The sequence below is a fragment of the Rattus norvegicus genome, chromosome X (genome assembly GCF_036323735.1).
Source record: "Rattus norvegicus strain BN/NHsdMcwi chromosome X, GRCr8, whole genome shotgun sequence".
Lineage (NCBI taxonomy): Eukaryota > Metazoa > Chordata > Mammalia > Rodentia > Muridae > Rattus > Rattus norvegicus.
Window position 1 is genome coordinate 47373380 of NC_086039.1, and position 20920 is coordinate 47394299.

Below are 20920 nucleotides of genomic sequence, written 5' to 3' on the forward strand. Positions count from 1 at the left end.
CAAACTCAGCACTTTGTACAGGTTATACAGTTGTTCTACCAATATGCAATATAGCTTGTTGTTAATTTTAAAATCACTATTTTTTCATTATAAATAGCGGTTTTTATTTTTATAATAACAGTAAAATAAAAGGGAGCATAAAACTTATGCTGCTGCCCCAACAACTGGAACAGAGGTTCTCCATAAATACAGTATTGTTTAGACATTAAATTAGTAAGAACCTGCACAAGGAGAGAATGCAATCAGCCAAAAACAACTTACCATTCTTTAAAATAACCTTCTGCTTGTCCAAGTGAACTGCTAAATACAGATAAATAGTAAGAATACAATTTTCTGCTGTTGCAGTAACTGGAAGTGAGAACCTAAAAGCAAAATAATTTTATCAATAAACTAATCATTCATAAGTAGCTAAGACACTAAAATAGTTCTAATTATTTTTAATGCCTTTAATGCTTAAAACTCAAATTACTAATCATTTGTTTTTAATTTTGTCTTGTTTTTAGTAACAACTAAGAATATTTTCAAATTTTTAATTTAAAATTTCAATAGTTTATAAATTTCACTTATAAAATATACTTCAGAAAAGTGAGATTAATTCTGCAAGTACAAAACAGAGATTTAAATTACTATGTTAACCAGTACAGACATTCTATAAAAGTAGAATTAACCATAGTACACTACAATCCAACCTCAATACACTCTACAAAGTATTCTACACCAAGACATCAAGGAGATACTGTCATATTCATATTTACTGCTTTACTGCTTATAACAGTAAAGATACTGAACAGAAAAAAATAAGTATTTCTTATTTATCTGTCCTCACTTGCAAGTGTGTATATACATACACACACACACACACACACACACACACACACACACATATATATATATATATATTACATATATTTGTATATTGTTTGTGTATGTGAAACAGAGACAGAGACAGAGAGTTTGGAAATAGGAAAACTGGAAAAGGAAAGGAGACCAGTGGTGAAAGGGAAGGAGAGGGGTTAAAAAAAAGTAAGGTATGAAGACTAAACATGACCAAAATACAAGACACAACTAAAACATAATTATCTTCATAAAAGTCAAAATTATTGATAATGAATATGAGCAAATCAAAAACAATACAAATGAATAAAAGTCCACGTTTTTTGGAACTAGATTTGAAATTAACAGTTAATTTACTCACACTAACAATCTTCTAAATTAAATAGCAGGAAGACATCAACACCGTCATCATGATTATCATCATCACTAGGCCATCATGGAAATAACAGTGATATCTTTTGTTTAAAAATTGATTAATACAATTCACAGACCATATTAAGCTCAAGAAGAAGGAAGACCAAAATGTGGATGCTTCAGTCCTTAGGAGGGAATACAAAACACTCATGGGAGGAAGTACAGGGACAAAGAATGGAACAGAGACTGAAGGAAAGGCCATCCAGAGACTGCCCCACCTGGGGATCCTTCACATAATGCAGCCACCAAATCCAGACAATATTGCTGATTCCAAGAAGTGCTTGCTGACAGGAACCTGATATGAATGTCTCCTGAGAGGGTCTGCCAGAGCCCTACTGATACAGATGAGGATGCTTGCAGCTAACCATCAGACTAAGCGCAAGGGCCCCCAATGGAGGAATTAGAGAAAGGACTGAAGGAGCTGAAGGGGTTTGAACCCCCATAGGAAGAACAACAATATCAACTAACCAGACTCCTCAGAGCTCCCAGGGAATAAACTACCATTCAAAGAGTACACATGGAACAACCTATGTAGCAGAGGATGGCATTGTCTGGCATCAATAGGAGGAAAATCCCTTGGTCCTGGGAATGCTCATTTCCCCAGTATAGGGGAATGCCAAGGTGTTGAGGTGGGAGTGGGTAGGTGGGTTGGGGAGCATCCTCATAGAAGCAGGGGGAGGATGGAGGGGAGAGAGGGGAACCAGGAAAGGGGATAACATTTGAAATGTAAGTACATAAAATATCCAATAAAATGATTAAATTATAGAAGGAAAACAATACTGCAGCAACTGCGAATGCACTTGTTTTGTGCTCTAACACACTTTAGATACCATGTACCAGTATTTTGTTAGAACCTTCTAGGTAGACATGCTATTACAGGTACTCAAAACAAGAACAAAGGAGTTGCTCTCAGACTCATAATAGCCATATATACTGTATGGGATCTCTAAAGCCCTGGTCCCTGCCTCAAGAAAATAATGCTCATAGAAAGAATAGAACGATCTGTATGTTGTCGCTTCTTTTCCACTGAATACCAGAGAATCAGATTGAGGCTCAGACTTTTACTTTAAACTTTCCATACATGGTCACTATATTTGAATTCTTCTAGCACCTTAGTTTTTATGGGAACATTTCCTTAATATAAACAAAATGCCCATTTGTGGCCACTGTTACCAAAGTACAACATGATCAAACAAAATGAGAACTATCACTGGGAACATAATAATTAAGAAAAATAGTTAAAACCAAGTTTTGTTCTAAGAACAAAGTTTTAATATGTATACTGCTTCCTTTTTCTTATTTTAAAATAATTTTTTGAAGACTATAAAGAAAACTCAGCGTCTGAAGGGATAAAAACTTACAAAAGGATAAAAAATTAAAAAGGATAAAAAGGGAATAATAAAAATATATAGTTAATTGCTCTTATCCCAGGAGTATATAGTATAGAAATCAGGGAAAGTGTGTATCATGGAAAGAAAGACACCTTATTCATTTTTATTATTATACATAGATTGAAATATGAAGAAAACGCCTTTGAAATTAGTAGTTCCATATATTTTATTATGTGTACTTCTGAAATATTGGAACTACCAGTGTCACATAAGTGAATTATGGTACTATTTATAGATTTCCCAACGTCAAATCAGATACAAGTAGCACTTGTTATAAAAAAAATTCTGAAAATGATCAGTGTTATACAAAAAGTAAAATGAAAAGTCACTGTTCCATAATGGGTTTCAATTCAAATCCAAAAGTCCAATGATAACTTGGCATTCCAGTAAATTAAAATTGTATATAATTATAACCATTTTAATTACAATATTAAATGACAATAACCAATGCAGAAATTCAAAGAGACAAGATTGATGATGTGATTTTGCATGGTCATGCAAATAATGAAATAGATAAATACTATTGTGATGTGACAAAATATTTCTCAGTATCAATATCTCTGAATTTGTTTATTTATTATGCTGGTATCTATCATATATCTTCATTTCTTCTTATAGTAGTATTTAAGCACATAATTTATATCTCATAGAATCCACTTATTGAGATATGTAAGTCAGTGTATTTTAGTAAGTTCACACAGTTCACAACCTCTACCATTACTTAATTTTAGAATACTATAGGCACCTTTAATCCATAAAAGAGAAGTAACAACCACACTAAAAGTAACTTTGAATTTGCCACCCTCACTAGCTCCCATCTGATTTTTATCTCTATTAATTTGTCTATTCTAGAAATTTCGGTCAAGAAGTTAATAAGAAATATAGGGATGATTTTTAATTTATTAGTCATTATTCAGAACTTTTTCATTTGATATTTTTATTTACATTTCAAATGTTATACACTTTCCCAGTTCAAAATTTATAACTTAATACTCCAGTTACATTTTATCTCTACTTATTTATATATCATTAGTGAAGTTTAAAGCTCTTACACTTGTTGCCCCCAAATATCTTTAAGGAACTAATGTTGAAGCTTCTTGTTAAATCTCTGAGATAAATATCCAGTAATTATAATATTTTAACTTTATAATAGCAAAGAAACTATTATGATCTGATAAAAATATCAAGCATAATATTAAAAATATGACATCATTTTATATTTATCAGACTTTTATGTTATATTCACATCAGAACTAGTTCAAAGGAAGTAAATTCACAAAGCAAAGACTAGAAGGGGTACAAACTAATTGGTATTAGTGTGATGGTTTTGCCCAAAATTTTGCCACAAGACAGCATGGAAAAACACATATTATCAAAAATTAGGAAGATAAGAAAGAAGAGTTGAGAGTCATGAAATGTCTCATTGAGTAAAGAAAACTACTGGCTGTGTAGATACCAACCAGAGATCAATCTCTGAAGCCCAGCTTAAAGTTCCCCCTTTAAGCTAGTCTCATGTGTTGGTGCAGATCTGCAATCTCAGGTAAGCAAAATGGGAGGAAGGGGCATGATAGGCTGAAAGCTGGCCAGCTAACACAGAGCAACAAAGAATCAAATGTGAGGAGGGAAGGAGAAAGAAGGGGTGGAAAGAGAGAAGAGAACAGGAAGGAGAGGGAAGGAGAGGGAGAGATAGAGGGAAAGAGAGAGGGAGGGGTGGAGGCAGGGAGGGAGGGAGGGCGGGAGGGAAGGCGGGACTGGAGGGAGAGAGAAAGAGAGAGAAAGAGAGTACTATGATAAATATCACTATTAGGAGTGTAGAAGTGAATGGGTTAATCAATATTTATATACTTACATTCAATGAATGGGGAAACATAGGATGACTATACTTGGTCTAGAACTTATTTCAGAAACAAATATCTTTGATTGAAGTCTCTAAAGTGACATACTGAAATCTACTTACAATGCTTTTAAATTGAATCATTGTGAGCAAACAATATCACATGTAATCATATTTACATATACATGTTCGTTAACATTTATTCAAATTTCTGGTGCCTACTACAGATAACATTTTATATTATTTTGGCCAAGCACTGAGTCAAAGATACTTTACTACTGGAGTTCTAATACACATTTATTACAGTAGATATCATACACAATATTCTAAAATAGAAGGCTCTATATTTCAAGGATCATTATCTTAATAATAAACATACATTTGGATTTATTCATTAAAAGTAACGGGAGCTGTCTAAAAAAATCCCAGAATGCCTTCCTACTCTACTTTTTGCACAAAGTATATGGAAAAAAATCACCACAGACATGCTACATCATTCTAAAAATAATTTATACTTATAGAATATTATGTCTGTATAAGTATGACTGTATTTGCATAATTAAAAGTAATATATGAAAATATATCATATTTCTAATACATGATATCTATGGGTTTAAAAGGTGAAAAATTAACTTTTAATTGTATTTTAAATCTCAGAACTGTGCAATAGGGATAAAAACTGCATGGTATTGGTACAGAAACAGAGAGATAGATCAGTGGAACAAAATTGAAAAACCAGAAATGAATCCTCACACCTATGGTCACTTGACTTTTCACAAAGGAGCTAAAACCAACCAATGGAAAAAAGACAGCATTTTCAACAAATGGCGCTGGTTCAACTGGAAGTCAGCATGTCGAAGAATGTGAATTGACCCATTCTTATCTCCTTGTACAAAACTTAAGTCCAAGTATATTAAAGGCTTCCATATAAAACCAGATACAATGAAACTAATAGAAGAGAAAATGAGGAAGACCCTGAAATACATAGGCACAGGGGAAAATTTCCTGAACAGAACACCAATGGCTTAGGCTCTAAGATCAAGAATTGACAAATTGGACCTCATAAAATTGCAAAGCTTCTGTATACACACACACACACACACACACACACACACACACAAAGAACTCATTAAGTTACACTCCAGAGAATCTAATAATCCTGTTAAAAAATGGGATACAAAGCTAAACAAAGAATTCTCAACTGAGTAATATTGAATGGCAGAGAAACACCTAAGAAATGTTCAACATCTTTAGTCATAAGGGAAATGCAAATCAAAACAACCCTGAAATTCCACCTCAGAATAGTCAGAATGACCAAGATGAAAAACTCAGGTGACAACAGATGCTGGTGAGGATGTGGAGAAAGAGGAACACTCCTCCATTGTTGGTGGGATTGCAGACTGGTACAACCATTCTGGAAATGAGTCTGGAGGTTTCTCAGAAAACTGGACATAGTACTACCTGACGACCCATCTATACCACTCCTGGGCATACATCCAAAGACATTCTAGTATATAACAAGGACACATGCTCCAGTATGCTCATAGCAGCCTTTTTATAATAGCCAGAAGCTAGAAAGAACCCAGATGTCCTTCAACAGAGAAATGGATACAGAAAATGTGGTACATTTACACAATGGAGTATTATATATCTATTAAGAACAACGACTTTAAGAATGTCATAGGCAAATGTGTGGAAGTAGAAAATATCATGAGTGAGGTAACCTAATCACAAAAGAACATGCATGGTATGCACTCACTGATAAATGGATATTAGCCTAGAGGCTTGGAATACCTAAGAAAAAAATTTCACAAATTAGATGAAGTTCAAGAAGAATGAAGACCAAAATATGGATGCTTCATTTCTTCTTAGAAGGGGGAAAAACTACTCACGGGATGAAATATAGGGAGAAAGAGTGGAGCAGAGACTGAAGAAACAGTCATCTAGAGACTGCCTCACCTGGGGATCCATCCCATATGCAGTCACCAAACCCAGTTACTATTGCTGATGCCAAGAAGTGCTTGCTGATAGGAGACAGATATTGGTGTTCCCTGAGAAGCTCTGCCAGATCCCTAATGATACAGATGAAAATGGTTGCAGCTAACCATTAGACTGAATAAGTGGACCCCAATGGAGGAGTTAGAGAAAAGACTGAAGAAGCTGAAGGGGCTTGCCACACCATAGGAAAAACAGCAATATCAACCAACCAGATGTCACCAGAGCTCCCAGTGACTAAATCACCAATAAATAAGTACACATAGAGGGATGGATCATTCTAGCCACATATGTAGCACAGGACGGCATTGCCCAGCATCAATAGGAGGAGAAGTCCTTATTCCTGTGAAGGCTCATTTCCCCAATATAGGTGATTGCCAGAGCATTGAGGTAGGAGAGGTAGGTAGGAGTAGAAGCATCCTCATAGAAGCAGGGGGAGGGAGAGGGGTATGAGGCAGGGGGAATGGGTTAACATTTGAAATATAAATACATAAAATATGCAAGAAGCATAAAATTAAAAAAAACTCAGAACTGATTAATTTTTATAAAGATTAATACCTTCCTTTTGTTATTTAAAAACTTAGTGTTCTTTATACGAGACCATAATATAATCAAATTCTGTAATTCTATTATAATTTTTCATTAATGTATCATTACAAATGGTTCATAGGGAGACATCCAAGCACTGTAGTAGAAAGTTGAAAAGGAGATGGGTAGCTGTCCTAGTAGTTCCCAGCAGCTGTGCAAACACCATCTACTTGGAGTCTTATAAAGACAAGCAAAGGCAGGTGATCAAACCCACTTACAAAGAGAAAATGAATGGGACACTGAAGCTTCATTTAAGTGAAAACCTAATGAACATGATATAGGCAAGTCAGCCATCTCTCACTGGCTCCTGATGAGTGTATGTATATCGAAAGGAAAAGGAAAATGTTCCTCTTTACATGTTAAGTGTATGCTGACAGGAGCCTAATATAGCTGTGTCCTGAGAGCCTCTGTCAGATCCTGACAAATACAGAGGGGAATGCTCACAGCCAACCACTGGACTGAGAATGGGGTCCCCATTGGAAAAGTTAAAGAGAAAGGATTGAAGGAGCTGAAGGGGTTTGCAACCCCATAAGAACAACAAATGGAATCTAAGCCATGGTCCTGCCAAGGCTGGACTACCCAGTGTAGGGGAATGTCAGGGCAGGTAGGTGGAAATGGCTAGGTGGTTGGGTGGGGAAAAGGGGATAACATTTGAAACATAAATTAAAAAATATCCAATAAAAAAAGAAAGGAGAATGGAGAAATCACATCTATATGTATATTCATGTTGCTTATTGTAGTTAAGAAGTGATAAGGGGCTTACGGACAGGAAAGCAGGAAAGGGAATAACATCTAAAATGTAAATAAATAATACCGAATAAAAAAAGAAAAAAAAAGTGTTTTATCACCATTATAATAATCTATAATAATCTATAACAGCATGGTAAACATTACCTTGAAAGTTTTCAGGTTTCTGCCCATCTGTTTAAGTATTAAATGAATTAAAATCATTTAATTCTGCATATATATAGTTTATTATAATACAGTGGTATTTTGTGTTACTTAACCATAAAAATGCTATCATAAACTTTTTATAAACCCATAATTTATTATTACAGATTTATCAAGAAAATAGAATAAGTATGCAGTTATAGATTTTCACACAGGCAAGCAATAAGGAACAAATGATTGTACCAAAATAATGTGTCATTCCTTATGCATTCTAGTCCCAAAGAATAGTAAGTATATACAAGCATTCTGTCTAACACAACTTTTGAAATCATAATAAGTAATAGTACTAGGCAGTAACTATTATTTTCAGTTATGATCAATTACATGCTTTTTTGAAATCCTCTTACACAGCCTGCCTTTTAGCAGCCATAGTGCTAAAAAGTCTACAAAATATACTGTAATAAATAAGGAGAAATACAAACTTCTATAACTTATGAATTGATGGTAGATTAAAATACTCCTCAGAAGTTTGTATGCAAAACAATTTATAAAGGAGACATTTCAATAACAATGTATTTCTCACCATCAGTCAATTGTAAAGGTGCAGGGATATTATTATTCAAACCATTAGTACTATAATATTCTTTGAATAAAAAATAACAATTCATATGGGAATTCTCATATCAAAATGTTGACATTCAGGGGTGAAAAGATGGCTTCACAGTTAGGAGCAAGGGCTGCTCTTGGAGATGATCGAGAGTTGATTTTCAGTACCTATGTGGTGGCTCACAACCAATAGTAGTAACTCTAATTTCAATATATCCGATGCCATCCTATGTATTTCACAGATAATTTTGCATGTGGCATACAAACATAAAAGTAGACAAAATCATACACATAAAATAAAAATTAATAAATATTTAATAAATAAACACTAAAAAATAGTTATATCTAAGATAGATAGATAGATAGATAGATAGATATCCAAGCTTTGAATATCTAATATATTCAAGCTTTGAATTCTCTAAGCCACAAATGAACAGGATAGGCTGAAGAACTCTGTCAACAAAAGGCCTCAACTTTTTGGTTACAAGAACTTGAATACATCCAATGTCTAGAGAAAATAGGTGAGGTATTCCAGGTAGTAGATAGAACTGTGATAACAGTGGAATGTTATGAAGTGTTATTAATTTAAGTCTACCCCATCTGCTAAATATCCCTGTACTGATCATTATTAAAGCTTTTAAATTCACTTCTCAATCACAATAGCTTCAGTTTAATAAACCATTTAAATCTTCAAGTGAACTGTTACATACCATTCCACACCAAAATGCAAAGTAATTTTATTCAATATTAATACACTACACATGCTATGTAATAAAATCATAAGGCTTAAATTGTCCTATTGTGATAACAGTTTGCAACACACATAATAGGACTTGACCTCAAATCCAAATCCAAATAAAAAGTAGTATTAAATTTCATCTGCTATAAGTTTGGAATTATATTTCACAATGAATTTTTAAAGACAAAATATTATATAAATTTAAGTTACATAAGTAACAAACTAATTCAAACTTTCCTTAATATATGTTAGGTATTTTCCTAAAAGCCTTCCAAGGTACCATTTTCTGGTGCTGATTCATAGTTGTCAATATTTCACTGTTTAATCTCTCTTGACATTTTCCCATGTTCAATCTTTTTAGATCCCTTCTTCACAGAGTTTATGATACATATAAATCACTGGGAAAAAATTTAACCCACAGGTGCTGAGACTTTGATCTCGACTTGGAGATGAAATTGCACCTTTAAAACAAGCTGAAAGCATGCTGCCAGACTAGTAAGCTTAGCATCAAATGGAAATTATCTATAGATATGCACCAGTACAGAATAAGATCTAGTCTCACTATCTACTCTAGCCAAATGGCCAAAGATTTTTTTACGGACTCCTCAAAGGTAGTCACCTTCAGGGTAACATTTCAAGCCTGCCTTAGAGCCAGGGCTCCTTTTAAAATTAGGTGGTGAGCATTTAATCTGTCAACATTAAGTGTGGAAAGCCTTTTGGGGCAGACAGGCCAGGACTAGGAAGTAGGCTTCAGGAAGGAACTTGACATTGGGCCAGGACAAAGAAGTAAGCTCAGGCAGGAATCTGATTTTAGGCTAGAACAAAGAAGTAGGCTTCAGGCAAGAATTTGACTTTGGCCTAGGACAGGAAGTAGGCTCAGATTATCTTCCGTCTTCCTGATAAACCCTTAGAAGCAGTGGTCTCAGGACTGTTTATTGCCTTGCTTGTTCTGAAGGATTAAAAATTAATAATAAGCCGCCTAGCTACCCAAAAAGAAGAGGTAGGGTCTGTGAGAACATGAACTTTTCGCCCCTCCCTTGCTGTACAATGGTTCCCGGAACATTCTTGCATGAAAGGTTTCCTGGAACAGCCACAATGACCCATAGCCTCCGGCCACAATGGTCCAATGGCCCTGTAAAATGTCACTACCCCTAATCACAATGTCACAAAGTCCTAAATTGTATGGGCAGTTTATGGTTTTGGAATTCCCCTCCTCCCTCCCTCTTGATCCCCCTGGTTTGTGGTTTTTTCCTTTATAAGCTCTGTGAAAATTCAGGTCGGGGTCGAACTCCTCTACTCCCTGTGTGGCGTATGAGTCTCGACCCCAGCATGCTGGCCTGAGCTCTCGTTTCATCTCGCTCACAATAAATCTTCCTCGTGTGATTACAGCAGGTCGGTGTCTGTGTCCTACTGGGTGCGCGTCTTTCCCGAGACTTGAGTGGGGGGCTCCCTTCGGGGGTCTTTCATTTGGGGGCTCGTCCGGGATCTGCGCGACCACCCAGGGGTCCTAGACCCACTTGGAGGTAAGATTCTCTGTTTTATCTCAGCGCTGTGTCTGGGTCTGTGTCTATGTTCTGTCTGGGAATCTGGTGCGATCGCTGTTTCGGTTTTGCGGACGCTCAGTGAGACCGCGCTCCAGGAAGGAGAGCGGGGTGGATAGGGATAGACGTGTCCAGGTACCCACCGTCCGTTCGCCCTGGGAGACGTCCCAGGAGGACAAGGGGGGACCAGGGACGCCTGGTGAACCCCATCTGATAGGTCCAGAGGAGACTTTACTCCTTGACGACCGGTTTGTTAGGCAAGGTCTGCGACCTGCCGATCAGTTTCAGTGCCTCTGGTCGACACGAAGTCGACGTCGGTTTTGTTTTTTTTTTTTCTCTTTTGTTTGTGCTCGTGTGTGTGAGTGTGTGTGAATTAAGTCCTGTAGTCTGTGTTTTTCGGTACCGGTTTAAGGTCTTAGTGCACTGTCTGGGCAGATGAAGGATTCCTGCCCTGTGCACGAGAGTCTTAGTGCACTGTCTGGGCAGAAGAAGGTTTCCTGCCCTGTGCACGGGTGGAAGAAGGTTCCCCACCCCGAAATGGCGCCTGTGAGTAGATGAAGGATTCCTACTCCGAATAGTCTTTTTCTTTCTTTTTTTCCTTTTTAGAAAGCGCACCGGGGGACGCCCCAATCGCGCAGGCTCTGGGACTCGTGAGAGACGTTCCACGAGTCAGCCTTTGTTGGGTCCTGGCTCTGGGACGCGTGAGAAACGTTCCTCGAGCCGAATTTTGTCGGGAGGACCCGGCAACGGACAGTCAAAAAGATCTGACTGTGACTTTGGAGGTCGAGTTCGGCTGCCTATTTAAGTATAGGCACGGACAAGTGTGCTTAGATGTGTTAGTGTCTGTTGTCTGTATTCTGTTTCTGTGTTTGGTATCCCGGAAGCAGCTAAGGTTAAGCTGCAGTTTGGGCCAGGTACTGAAGGTACCAGGCATCTGTGGAAATTGGTTATAGGATGCTTTGTCTTGGTCTTGTTTGTCTGGATTGTTTTCTGTGGTATTGTCCAGTGTTTTTTTGACTTTTGTTTCGTGTTTGAATTTGGACTGACGACCGTGTTTAAAATCTTGGACTGACGACTGTGTTTGAAATCATGAAACTGTTTGCTTTGTTCGTTGAAGAGTTTTACTTGGTCCCCTTAATGCTTAGTAAGAAACTTAATCTTATGGACCCTGCTCTAGTGGAGGTGTGTTGGTTGATAGCCAACGTTAATTTTTAAAACATAGTGTTTTATCTGTGCTTGTGCTCGCAACACACAGTAGGGGGAGCAAAATTAGCTGAGGAGCTGCTGCAGCGAGCATGGGGACTTCTCAAGTCTCACCCAATTTTTCTGGCTCTTCAGGAGCTGTTTAAAAGGAAAAGGCTTAAGGTAAAAAGAAACACTATAGAGAGATTTCTTAGTGAATTACTACACCTTGCTTCGCGACCTCTGGGAATCTCATGGTGGACAGCTGAGATAAGCTGGAAAAGGATTTAAATTTTGCTTGGGAGCAAAGAATCTTAAAGGCGGAGTTTCAGCCGGTATGACACTTAGTGCATAACTGCCTAAAAGATCAAAAATGCTGTTAACAGGCTAAAAAAAAAAAAAAAAAAGGGACAGGCTGTGTTAGAAATGCTACAGGAAGAATAATCTAAAAAGGCTGAGAGCTAGGTGGGGCTATAAGGAAAACAAGAATAGGAAAGGAATTTCTGACATTTGCTCACAGAAGGAGAGTGCTCATTTAGAGAAGTTCTTTAAGGAAGCCTGCCTTATCTGCTGTCTTTATTCCAAGGGAGGAGTCAGTCTCCAGCACTAAATTACTTGGAGGTAGCCAAGGTCAGGATTAATGTTTTCTTTTCCATGGGCCTTTAAACCCAGTGAGACAGTTTGGTAAAGGGCTACTACTGAGGTCCTGATAGCCCCAGGTGAACTGGTTACAATTCTTTTATCAGCCCCCTGGCATCTAGCACCCAGGTTCTAACCATCTCTCCATCCTTTTGTTATTAGTTGTTACTAGAAGCCTAGTGTCATTTGGAGGCTGGTTCTCTTGAGAGGCAAAGCCATGGAGCTGACACTGACAATGGCCTTTTTGCTCCAAGAAAGGCCTCCTGGTTTAGCTGTGTGACTAAATGCTGTTTGCCCTCTTCGGTAGACTCTATTCTCAAGATTTTCTTGTTTTCCACCATCCCATTTAAGATGCTTGTTAGTAACTGTTACAGGTCTCCTTTACCACCGAGGAAAGACAGAATCCTACTAGAGGCCAGAAAAAGTGTTCCAGAGATGGATGGAAGGCCCTCACTTCTGCCTGCTCTCTTCAGACGCCTGAAGGTAGGGAGTGCTCCAGGTCTGCCGCCAGGCTCCAAGAGTGGGTCTCTGAGGGGCTAGAAAATGCCCCACCAATCTGGCTAAGATAAGGAAAGGATATAAAGAGAATGTTACAGAAATTTAAAGGGTTAAGTTAAGTTGCTGAGAGTTAGTATAAGTTACAGAGAAAGTAAGGTTAAAAAAGAAAGAGATAAAAAGAACAGAAAGCTAGGGAAGAAAAGAGACAAAAAGAAGAAGAAGTTAAAGAGCTAAAGAGAGATAAAAGACAAGAGAGGAACATATACTGGCCACAGTAGTTAGGGAACCTAGGAAGATAGTACCTGGCAACAGAAGAGAATTCCTGGCTAAAGATCAGTGTGCCTAATACGAAGAAAAAGGACATTGGGTCAGGGACTGCCCCAGAAAGAACAAGAGGGGACACTGGAGAGCCTCTTGGTGCTAGCTATGCACAGAGATATAAGGGAAGCCCGCCCAGTTGTTTTGTGGATACAGGGACCCAATGCTCTGTGCTCCTATGCTCCAGTGGGCCAATATCCAAAGACCTTGAGTACACAGAGCTACTGGCAACGAACAATACTTATGGACTGCCCAAAGAACAGTGGACCTTAGCGTGGGCCGGGTAACCCACCCACTACTTCATGGTCATCCCTGACTGCCCCTATCCCTTGCTCATGAGAAAATTGCTCTCCAAATTGGCTTGCGTGGCTGAAATGGCTGGATGAGGCCATGTGTATACATATCTATAGACTGTGTATGTGGAGCTTAAGACCTGTCTCAGTACACCAGTAACTGATGCTGGGAGATGAATGGCTTAGTGCTTTTCTGCTTGGAACACATCACTCCTGCCAGCCGGGCACTAACAATTATCACCCAATCCAGGACTTAAACTGTGATAGAGTGGCTGATAGAGTGTCCAAAGATGGGACCACTGGTCAGCTGCCATGGACTAGATTCTCCACCGGTTGGGGACAATCTGGTCACCTTGCTGCCCAATCCGGACCTGGAGCCACCACAGCACGAGTGTCAAGTACTGGCAGAAGCCCATGGGTGGAGGAAAGACCTCTGCGACTGGCTGATTGACCCCTGCTGAAAGCTGAGGACCTTGTCCACAGACGGGAACAGTTCTCTTCATGAATGAAGGTCAGAGACAAGTGGGTACTGCCATGGTGGACAACACAATGTCAACTAGAATGGCTGAACCCCAACCCCCCAGCACATCAGCGCCAAAGATGCCTTTGCCATCTCTTAGATGCCCTGATGAAGCCAACAACTGTGAGTACTATTCATTGCTCAGGATATCAGGAGGAAAGAGATTCAGTGACATGGGACAGTAACAAAACAGATAAAGTGGCTCAAGAAATGGCTATACAGGAGCCTATCCTGGTTACAGGCCTACCAAGAGACAGCCACTGGGAACTGAGATTGGACTAAGGGATGGCCTCACTTAGAATGTACAACAGAAGAAAAGGCCCAAGTTGTTTAAAAGATAAAAGGACAATGACACACTTGGGGAGAAAGCTATACCCCCCAGAGAACAAACAAAAGACTCACTTTGCCAAATTAAAAAATGGACTCATTTAAGAGATAAAAAATTTGTCCAAATAGTTAAGTGTATATAATAGACTTTAAGATTTTAGCCAGAGAGACAGTAAAAAAATATAAGATATGTCAATAAGTAAATGCTTAACAAACAAACAGGACAAAGAGACCTAGAGAGTTTAGTAAAAAGTCGAAGTGAACTTCACTGAGATAAAACCAGAAAAATATAATCACAAGTATCTCCTAGTGCTTGTAGATACTTTTTCAGGAATAGATAGAAGCTTTCCTCACCAAACAAGAGACGGCCTCTGCAATCATCAAGAAGATACTGGAAGAAATCTTCCTCCGATTTGGAATGCCCAAGGTAATCTGGTCAGACAATGGCCCTACTTTCGTTGCCAAGGTAAGCCAGGGTGTGGCCAAGTATTTAGAGGTCGATTGGAAATTACATTGTATTTACAGACCTCAAAGTTCAGGACAGGTAGGGTAAATAAATAGAACTCTAAAAGAGACCCTGACCAAATTAACCATGGAGACTGGCACAGACTGGGTGACACTCCTTCCCTCTTGCTCTCTTCAGAGCAAGAAATACCCTTCCAGATTCAGCCTTACCCCCTTTGAGATCTTATATGGGGCCTCAGCCCCCCTGACTGTATTAGATGATGTTACTGAACCAACATGTCATAGTGCCATAGTAATAATGATTTGTGTGCCAGGCTAAAAGACCTACAGGTGATACAGAAAGAAATCTGCTCACAGCTGACAGCAGCCTATGCCCCGGAGACCCCTGAGACATCCCATCAGTTCCAGGTTGCAGCTACACTGAGTCCAGACACTCGAGCCTCGCTGGAAAGGACCGTACCTGGTGCTGCTGACCACCCTGACAGCTGTCAATTCTCAGCCCTCACCAGCCATGTACTAGCTGTTGGGGCTGAGAGCTAGAGGGAAACTCAGTCATGTTTGTCCTGGGTTCCATCGAGATAGGTGTGGGGATAGGCTTGATTTCTATTACAAATGATGTAACATTACATATGTTAGTACTCCTAACACTTCTTGGGACTGTGCCTCAGGGATCACAGTCCGTATAAGCTTAGAAGTTCTAAAAGCTAGTCATGACCTTGGTGGATAGGCTTGGATAGTGTCCAGGTTAGAATCCTCATGTTAAGACTACAATACCAAGCTGTTATGCTAGATGAAGCTGAGTTCTCCATGAAGTTCTAGGATTAGAACTATTAACAAAAAAAGAAGAAGTGGGGAATGAAGGATTAAAAATTAATAATAAGCCGCCTAGCTACCCAAAAAGAAGAGGTAGGGTCTGTGAGAACATGAACTTTTCGCCCCTCCCTTGCTGTACAATGGTTCCCGGAACATTCTTGCATGAAAGGTTTCCTGGAACAGCCACAATGACCCATAGCCTCCGGCCACAATGGTCCAATGGCCCTGTAAAATGTCACTACCCCTAATCACAATGTCACAAAGTCCTAAATTGTATGGGCAGTTTATGGTTTTGGAATTCCCCTCCTCCCTCCCTCTTGATCCCCCTGGTTTGTGGTTTTTTCCTTTATAAGCTCTGTGAAAATTCAGGTCGGGGTCGAACTCCTCTACTCCCTGTGTGGCGTATGAGTCTCGACCCCAGCATGCTGGCCTGAGCTCTCGTTTCATCTCGCTCACAATAAATCTTCCTCGTGTGATTACAGCAGGTCGGTGTCTGTGTCCTACTGGGTGCGCGTCTTTCCCGAGACTTGAGTGGGGGGCTCCCTTCGGGGGTCTTTCAGTTCCTTGAATATTTGTGTTTATTGTCTTGCTTGTTCCCTTAACATAGAACTGACCTTTTTACTTGCATGTAATTAAAATGGTATAAGAGCAGATTGGGGGAAAAATAAACCACCTTCAGCCTCAGAACTGACTGGGGTCATGCTACAATGTTGTCTAATTGTCTTTTTTTTTTTCTTTTTAATCCTCCCTCCAGAACTGGAGAACCTGTTGTCTGACTGGGCTTGCTTGGTCAATTAGGTTTATTTCACAGTTGATTTCTGTCATATGCTTCTCAGTGGTAAGAAGAGATTTTCTAAGACCTCATATACAATTCTAATATCATGTCAGCTCTCTTAGAACACTGAATATTTTTTTCTTCCTTTTCTCTAAAGTTAGACTATCTTAGCACTGGTATCAAAGGGTCAATTTGACTTTTTTACTCATATTTTTATTTCTGCTGCATGCCTAATTTTTTTCTTTTTAAATTTATTTACACTGATGTTCTGCCTCAACATATCTGTATGAGGGTGTCAGATACCCTGGTACTGGAATTACACACTGTTCTGAACTGTGGGTGTTGAGATTCAGACCTGGGTCCCTTGGAAGAACAGCTAGTGTTCCTAACTGCTGACCCATTTCTTCAGTCCTTCATCCCTAATTCCAATGTAATTGTTGTGATCTTTTCTGCATTTAGGAACTTGATAGAAGTGAACTTGTCATCCATAACCTTTATCTTGAAGGCATGTTAGGTTTTTTTTGTTAAAGGCCTTTCCTCTAAGTTTTGAAATGTTAATGTGATTTGTACCCTTAAGTCCATTTATATGATTTAATCTATTTATGTATGTTGAACCATAACTACATCTCTTTGATAAATCTAACTTGCTATTGGTGGAATTTTCACAATGGTACTAACATAAAATCAAAAACAAAATCCTAAAACTCATAAAAACTATAAAAATTAGCTGAAGCAATCCTGAGCAAAAAATAACAATGAATGATAATAATATATAGATGTTGATTATATTTGTAATACAAACTGCTTCATCATTATATAACGTTCTATTTATTTACCCATAGTGTGGAAATAATTTGTTTGGACATATTAATAATACATCAATAAATACAATAGAACAATATTCCTGTCCGTGTGTATGTGTGTGTGTGTGTGTGTGTGTGTGTGTGTGCATGCATATGTAGTATGATTTATATGAAAGGTAGAAGCCTACACACTTATTTTTTTCTCAATCAGTCTCCACAAATTTTAGAAGACAGGATATGTCTCTGAACCTGGAGGTCACTTTCTCAGCCCTAGATTTGCTGGTATAAACAGACCTGATTTATCAGTGGAACTATCTCCTGAGCTCTCATGCATCTTATTGGGAAGACTACTCATCAGACTTTCCGACTACTAAACAGATTCTCTCTCTCTCTCTCTCTCTCTCTCTCTCTCTCTCTCTCTCTCTCTCTCCTGTGTGTGTGTGTGTGTGTGTGTGTGTGTGTGTGTGTGTGTGTGTGTGTGTGTTTGTTCTATCTGGCTGTATATGTTTGAGAAAGAAGGTGTGGAAAATGGATGGGATTAAAAAAAGAGATAAAATAGATGTGAAAATACAGTAGGAAAGAAATAAAATAGATTATCTTTCCTTATAATTTGTTAAAATATAAACCTATGATATAGGTAGGTATTAAAAAATACTGTGTATCAAAAAGTCCCTGTCTCAGGCCACTGTTGTCCTTCACATCCCCAGGCTCTGGTGTACTACTTTACACCAAGGCAAAAACTCCAAACTAAATAAACATCAATAAACAAATCTAATTGTACCTCCATACTTCCTGTTCTACTTTACTACTTCAAAATCTTTTGCTCACAGCAGCTTTCTACTTACATATGAATGCATATGGGAAATCAAGTTTACAAGTTATTGTTGTGCTTTGCCCTGGAGTTATCTGTATTTTGATGCTAATTCCACTGACCCAAGGACAGGGGCCTAGTCACTTACTCAGGAATCAGGTGACTTCATGAAAAACCTCCCCATTGAATTTGTAAAATACAGGTGACCCGCAGGTACAAGATAGAAGGAGGCCTGTCCTTGGAAGAGAAGGAAGGATGGGCGGGAGAGAAGTTTGAAGGAAAAGGAGGAGACAGGAGAGGGAGAAGAGAAGCAGTGGCAGGACAATGGAGGCTGACATAAAGATTCTTTCTGCGTATTTACAAGTTGTTATTAATGTTCTCAAGGAATGGATGGTACCGGGATTTGTATGTTTAGGTGGGCAATTATATCTTATCAATTGGGTCAAAGGTTATTGTGTTGTGTGTTCTTTTATGTGATGGTTTGAGCGTAGGAAAGTGTGCGCGGCAGGAGGCACTGGCTGAGGAGTTGGGATATGTTTCTGCCAAGATGTCTAGCAGATATCTTGGGGCACTGGGGTGCGGACCTAGCAAGGTAAATGACAACGCTATACTTTTTATTTTTATATTTTTACAACAATAGTTATGATACTATAAATACATATACTTCATTATTTTGCGATTTACCATTCAAGCAAATTTATATTGGGAAAGGTAAAAATTGTATGTCCAAAATAATTTTATTAAATGCCATTCCTTTTACTATTTTACAAAAGTATATAATATAAAGCTAGTATACTTTAATGTCAAGTAAAAAAGCATCTACATTAAAATATCTTACCAGTTATTTCTGTCATCACAAAAGAGAAGATTGGCAAAAAATGAAACAGGCTTAGATGAACTGAAACTAAGATGACATGGTATCTCATCATTAATTCCAGTACTAGAGCCTTTGATGACTCTGCCACTTGGAAATGTCACAGTAAGCGGGTGAATTTCATCATCATCAAGAAGCTTTGCGGTGGGAATATTGAACTGAAGAGTTGAATTACTGTTCAAAATATAAAAATATATATTATTATTATTTTGCTTAAAATACCAACAATTAATATGAGTTGAATGTGCATTTATTTTCTCAAAAACCAACTATATGCACTAGCATTTTAATATTTAAATGTATATCTTCTTTCTGTCTGTCACCTTTGTTCTATAAGGATTAAGAGAGATAATATATCAGAATAAATATGATACTTTTTAAAAATAAACATCACATAAACTTAATTTCCTACAATATATCCTAATGAGAATTTGTCCATAATGACCAGCTAACATTTATAAATTTAGTGCATATGCAGGAAATAATACTGATAGATCATATACATGAATGATCTTAAATATTTGGATACTAATACACAAATAATAATATTCGTCTAGACAAATATCACAAATAAATTTTAATCAGCACTTTTAACGTTTATTATGCTAAATATTTATTTACTATATAAAATGTATTTAACCAAGCAAAAGTATGTATAGTATTATCTTAAAATTGATTTGTTAATCATAATTCTGTTTATATTAAATTTTAAAATATTAGCTTCATTTTATTGTACAATGTAAACATACAGCAAATAAGTGTAATTAAATGGGAATCTTATTCGTGTATCATTTAATCAGTGTGAACCTCACTCTGCTAATAAATGAAAAGAGGAAAGACTATTTTACCTGAATTAATTATATGTATATATACCAAATAAAATATGGAAAACTAATTCAAAAGTCTATTAGAAAGCAATTTAGTTTTAATTGACTGTCACTGAATGTGTCATTTATGCTAATTTCACTACACATGAATAAAGAAATTGAGTTTCATCATCTCTTCAACACTTTTGAGGGTTAGCATCTCATATTTTTATTTCAAGTAGTTTTTATATTGATATCACCATATATTAATTAAAGAATTCAAAGTTTGAAGATTAATTCTTACAGTAAGACCGTTTACTAATAAGAATATTTGTAGCAAAATAAATTCAAATTAACATTATCTATAAATTGAGGTTAATGTCTCCTTATAAAATAGAATCTCCACGAAATGGTGAATTGCAAGGGTATGTATGTTCAATCTTCAAGAACTGAGGTATTCGGAAATTTAATACCACTTAATGTAAGCCCTGTGGCATCATCCTTTATAATGTCCTAATCGAATATAGAAATTAAATATCATACTGACTTTTTCTATTTAGATATTGCATTAACAGTGTTTGCATATCATTTTTTGTAGGATAATCCAGCTAGACATTCCCCTTAAACTTAAAAAAAGAGTTTAAAGTATTGTTTCTAATATTCCAGACATCGCTGTCATACTAACTGAAGTTCATTCATAACCATGATACTCATGTTTAAATAAATACCAAGATATGTATGCCTTCACTTGTCACAAGAAAATTGTACAGTTCCTAGATTTTATTATACTTAAAAACAATGCAATGGATAGTGTTAAACATAGCTTATAATATGAAAGGGAAATTGTGTTTCTAGGCTATTTTCTTGAGACAGTCAAGACCCACAATGAGGACAAAATAAAGATGCACTACTAGAACATTAGCCTCTATAATGTTATACATTGAAAACCATGATGCATATTTT

General features: G+C 37.5%; 1 protein-coding gene across 3 annotated transcripts in view; it reads right to left on the reverse strand.

The window, feature by feature from the left end:
* The window catches only part of Cfap47 (cilia and flagella associated protein 47), a 355085-nt gene that overhangs the window by 224295 nt on the left and 109870 nt on the right, over positions 1-20920 (reverse strand). For 2 of the 3 annotated variants that reach the window (XM_063280369.1, XM_063280368.1), the window contains exons 26-27: positions 19116-19325; positions 262-362 (exon numbers count right to left, since the gene is read on the reverse strand). In XM_063280369.1, the coding sequence (XP_063136439.1) occupies positions 262-362; positions 19116-19325 (311 nt within the window). Of the gene's footprint in view, positions 1-261; positions 363-19115; positions 19326-20920 lie in introns of those variants that run through there. The other variant, XM_063280371.1, reaches the window with a different exon arrangement.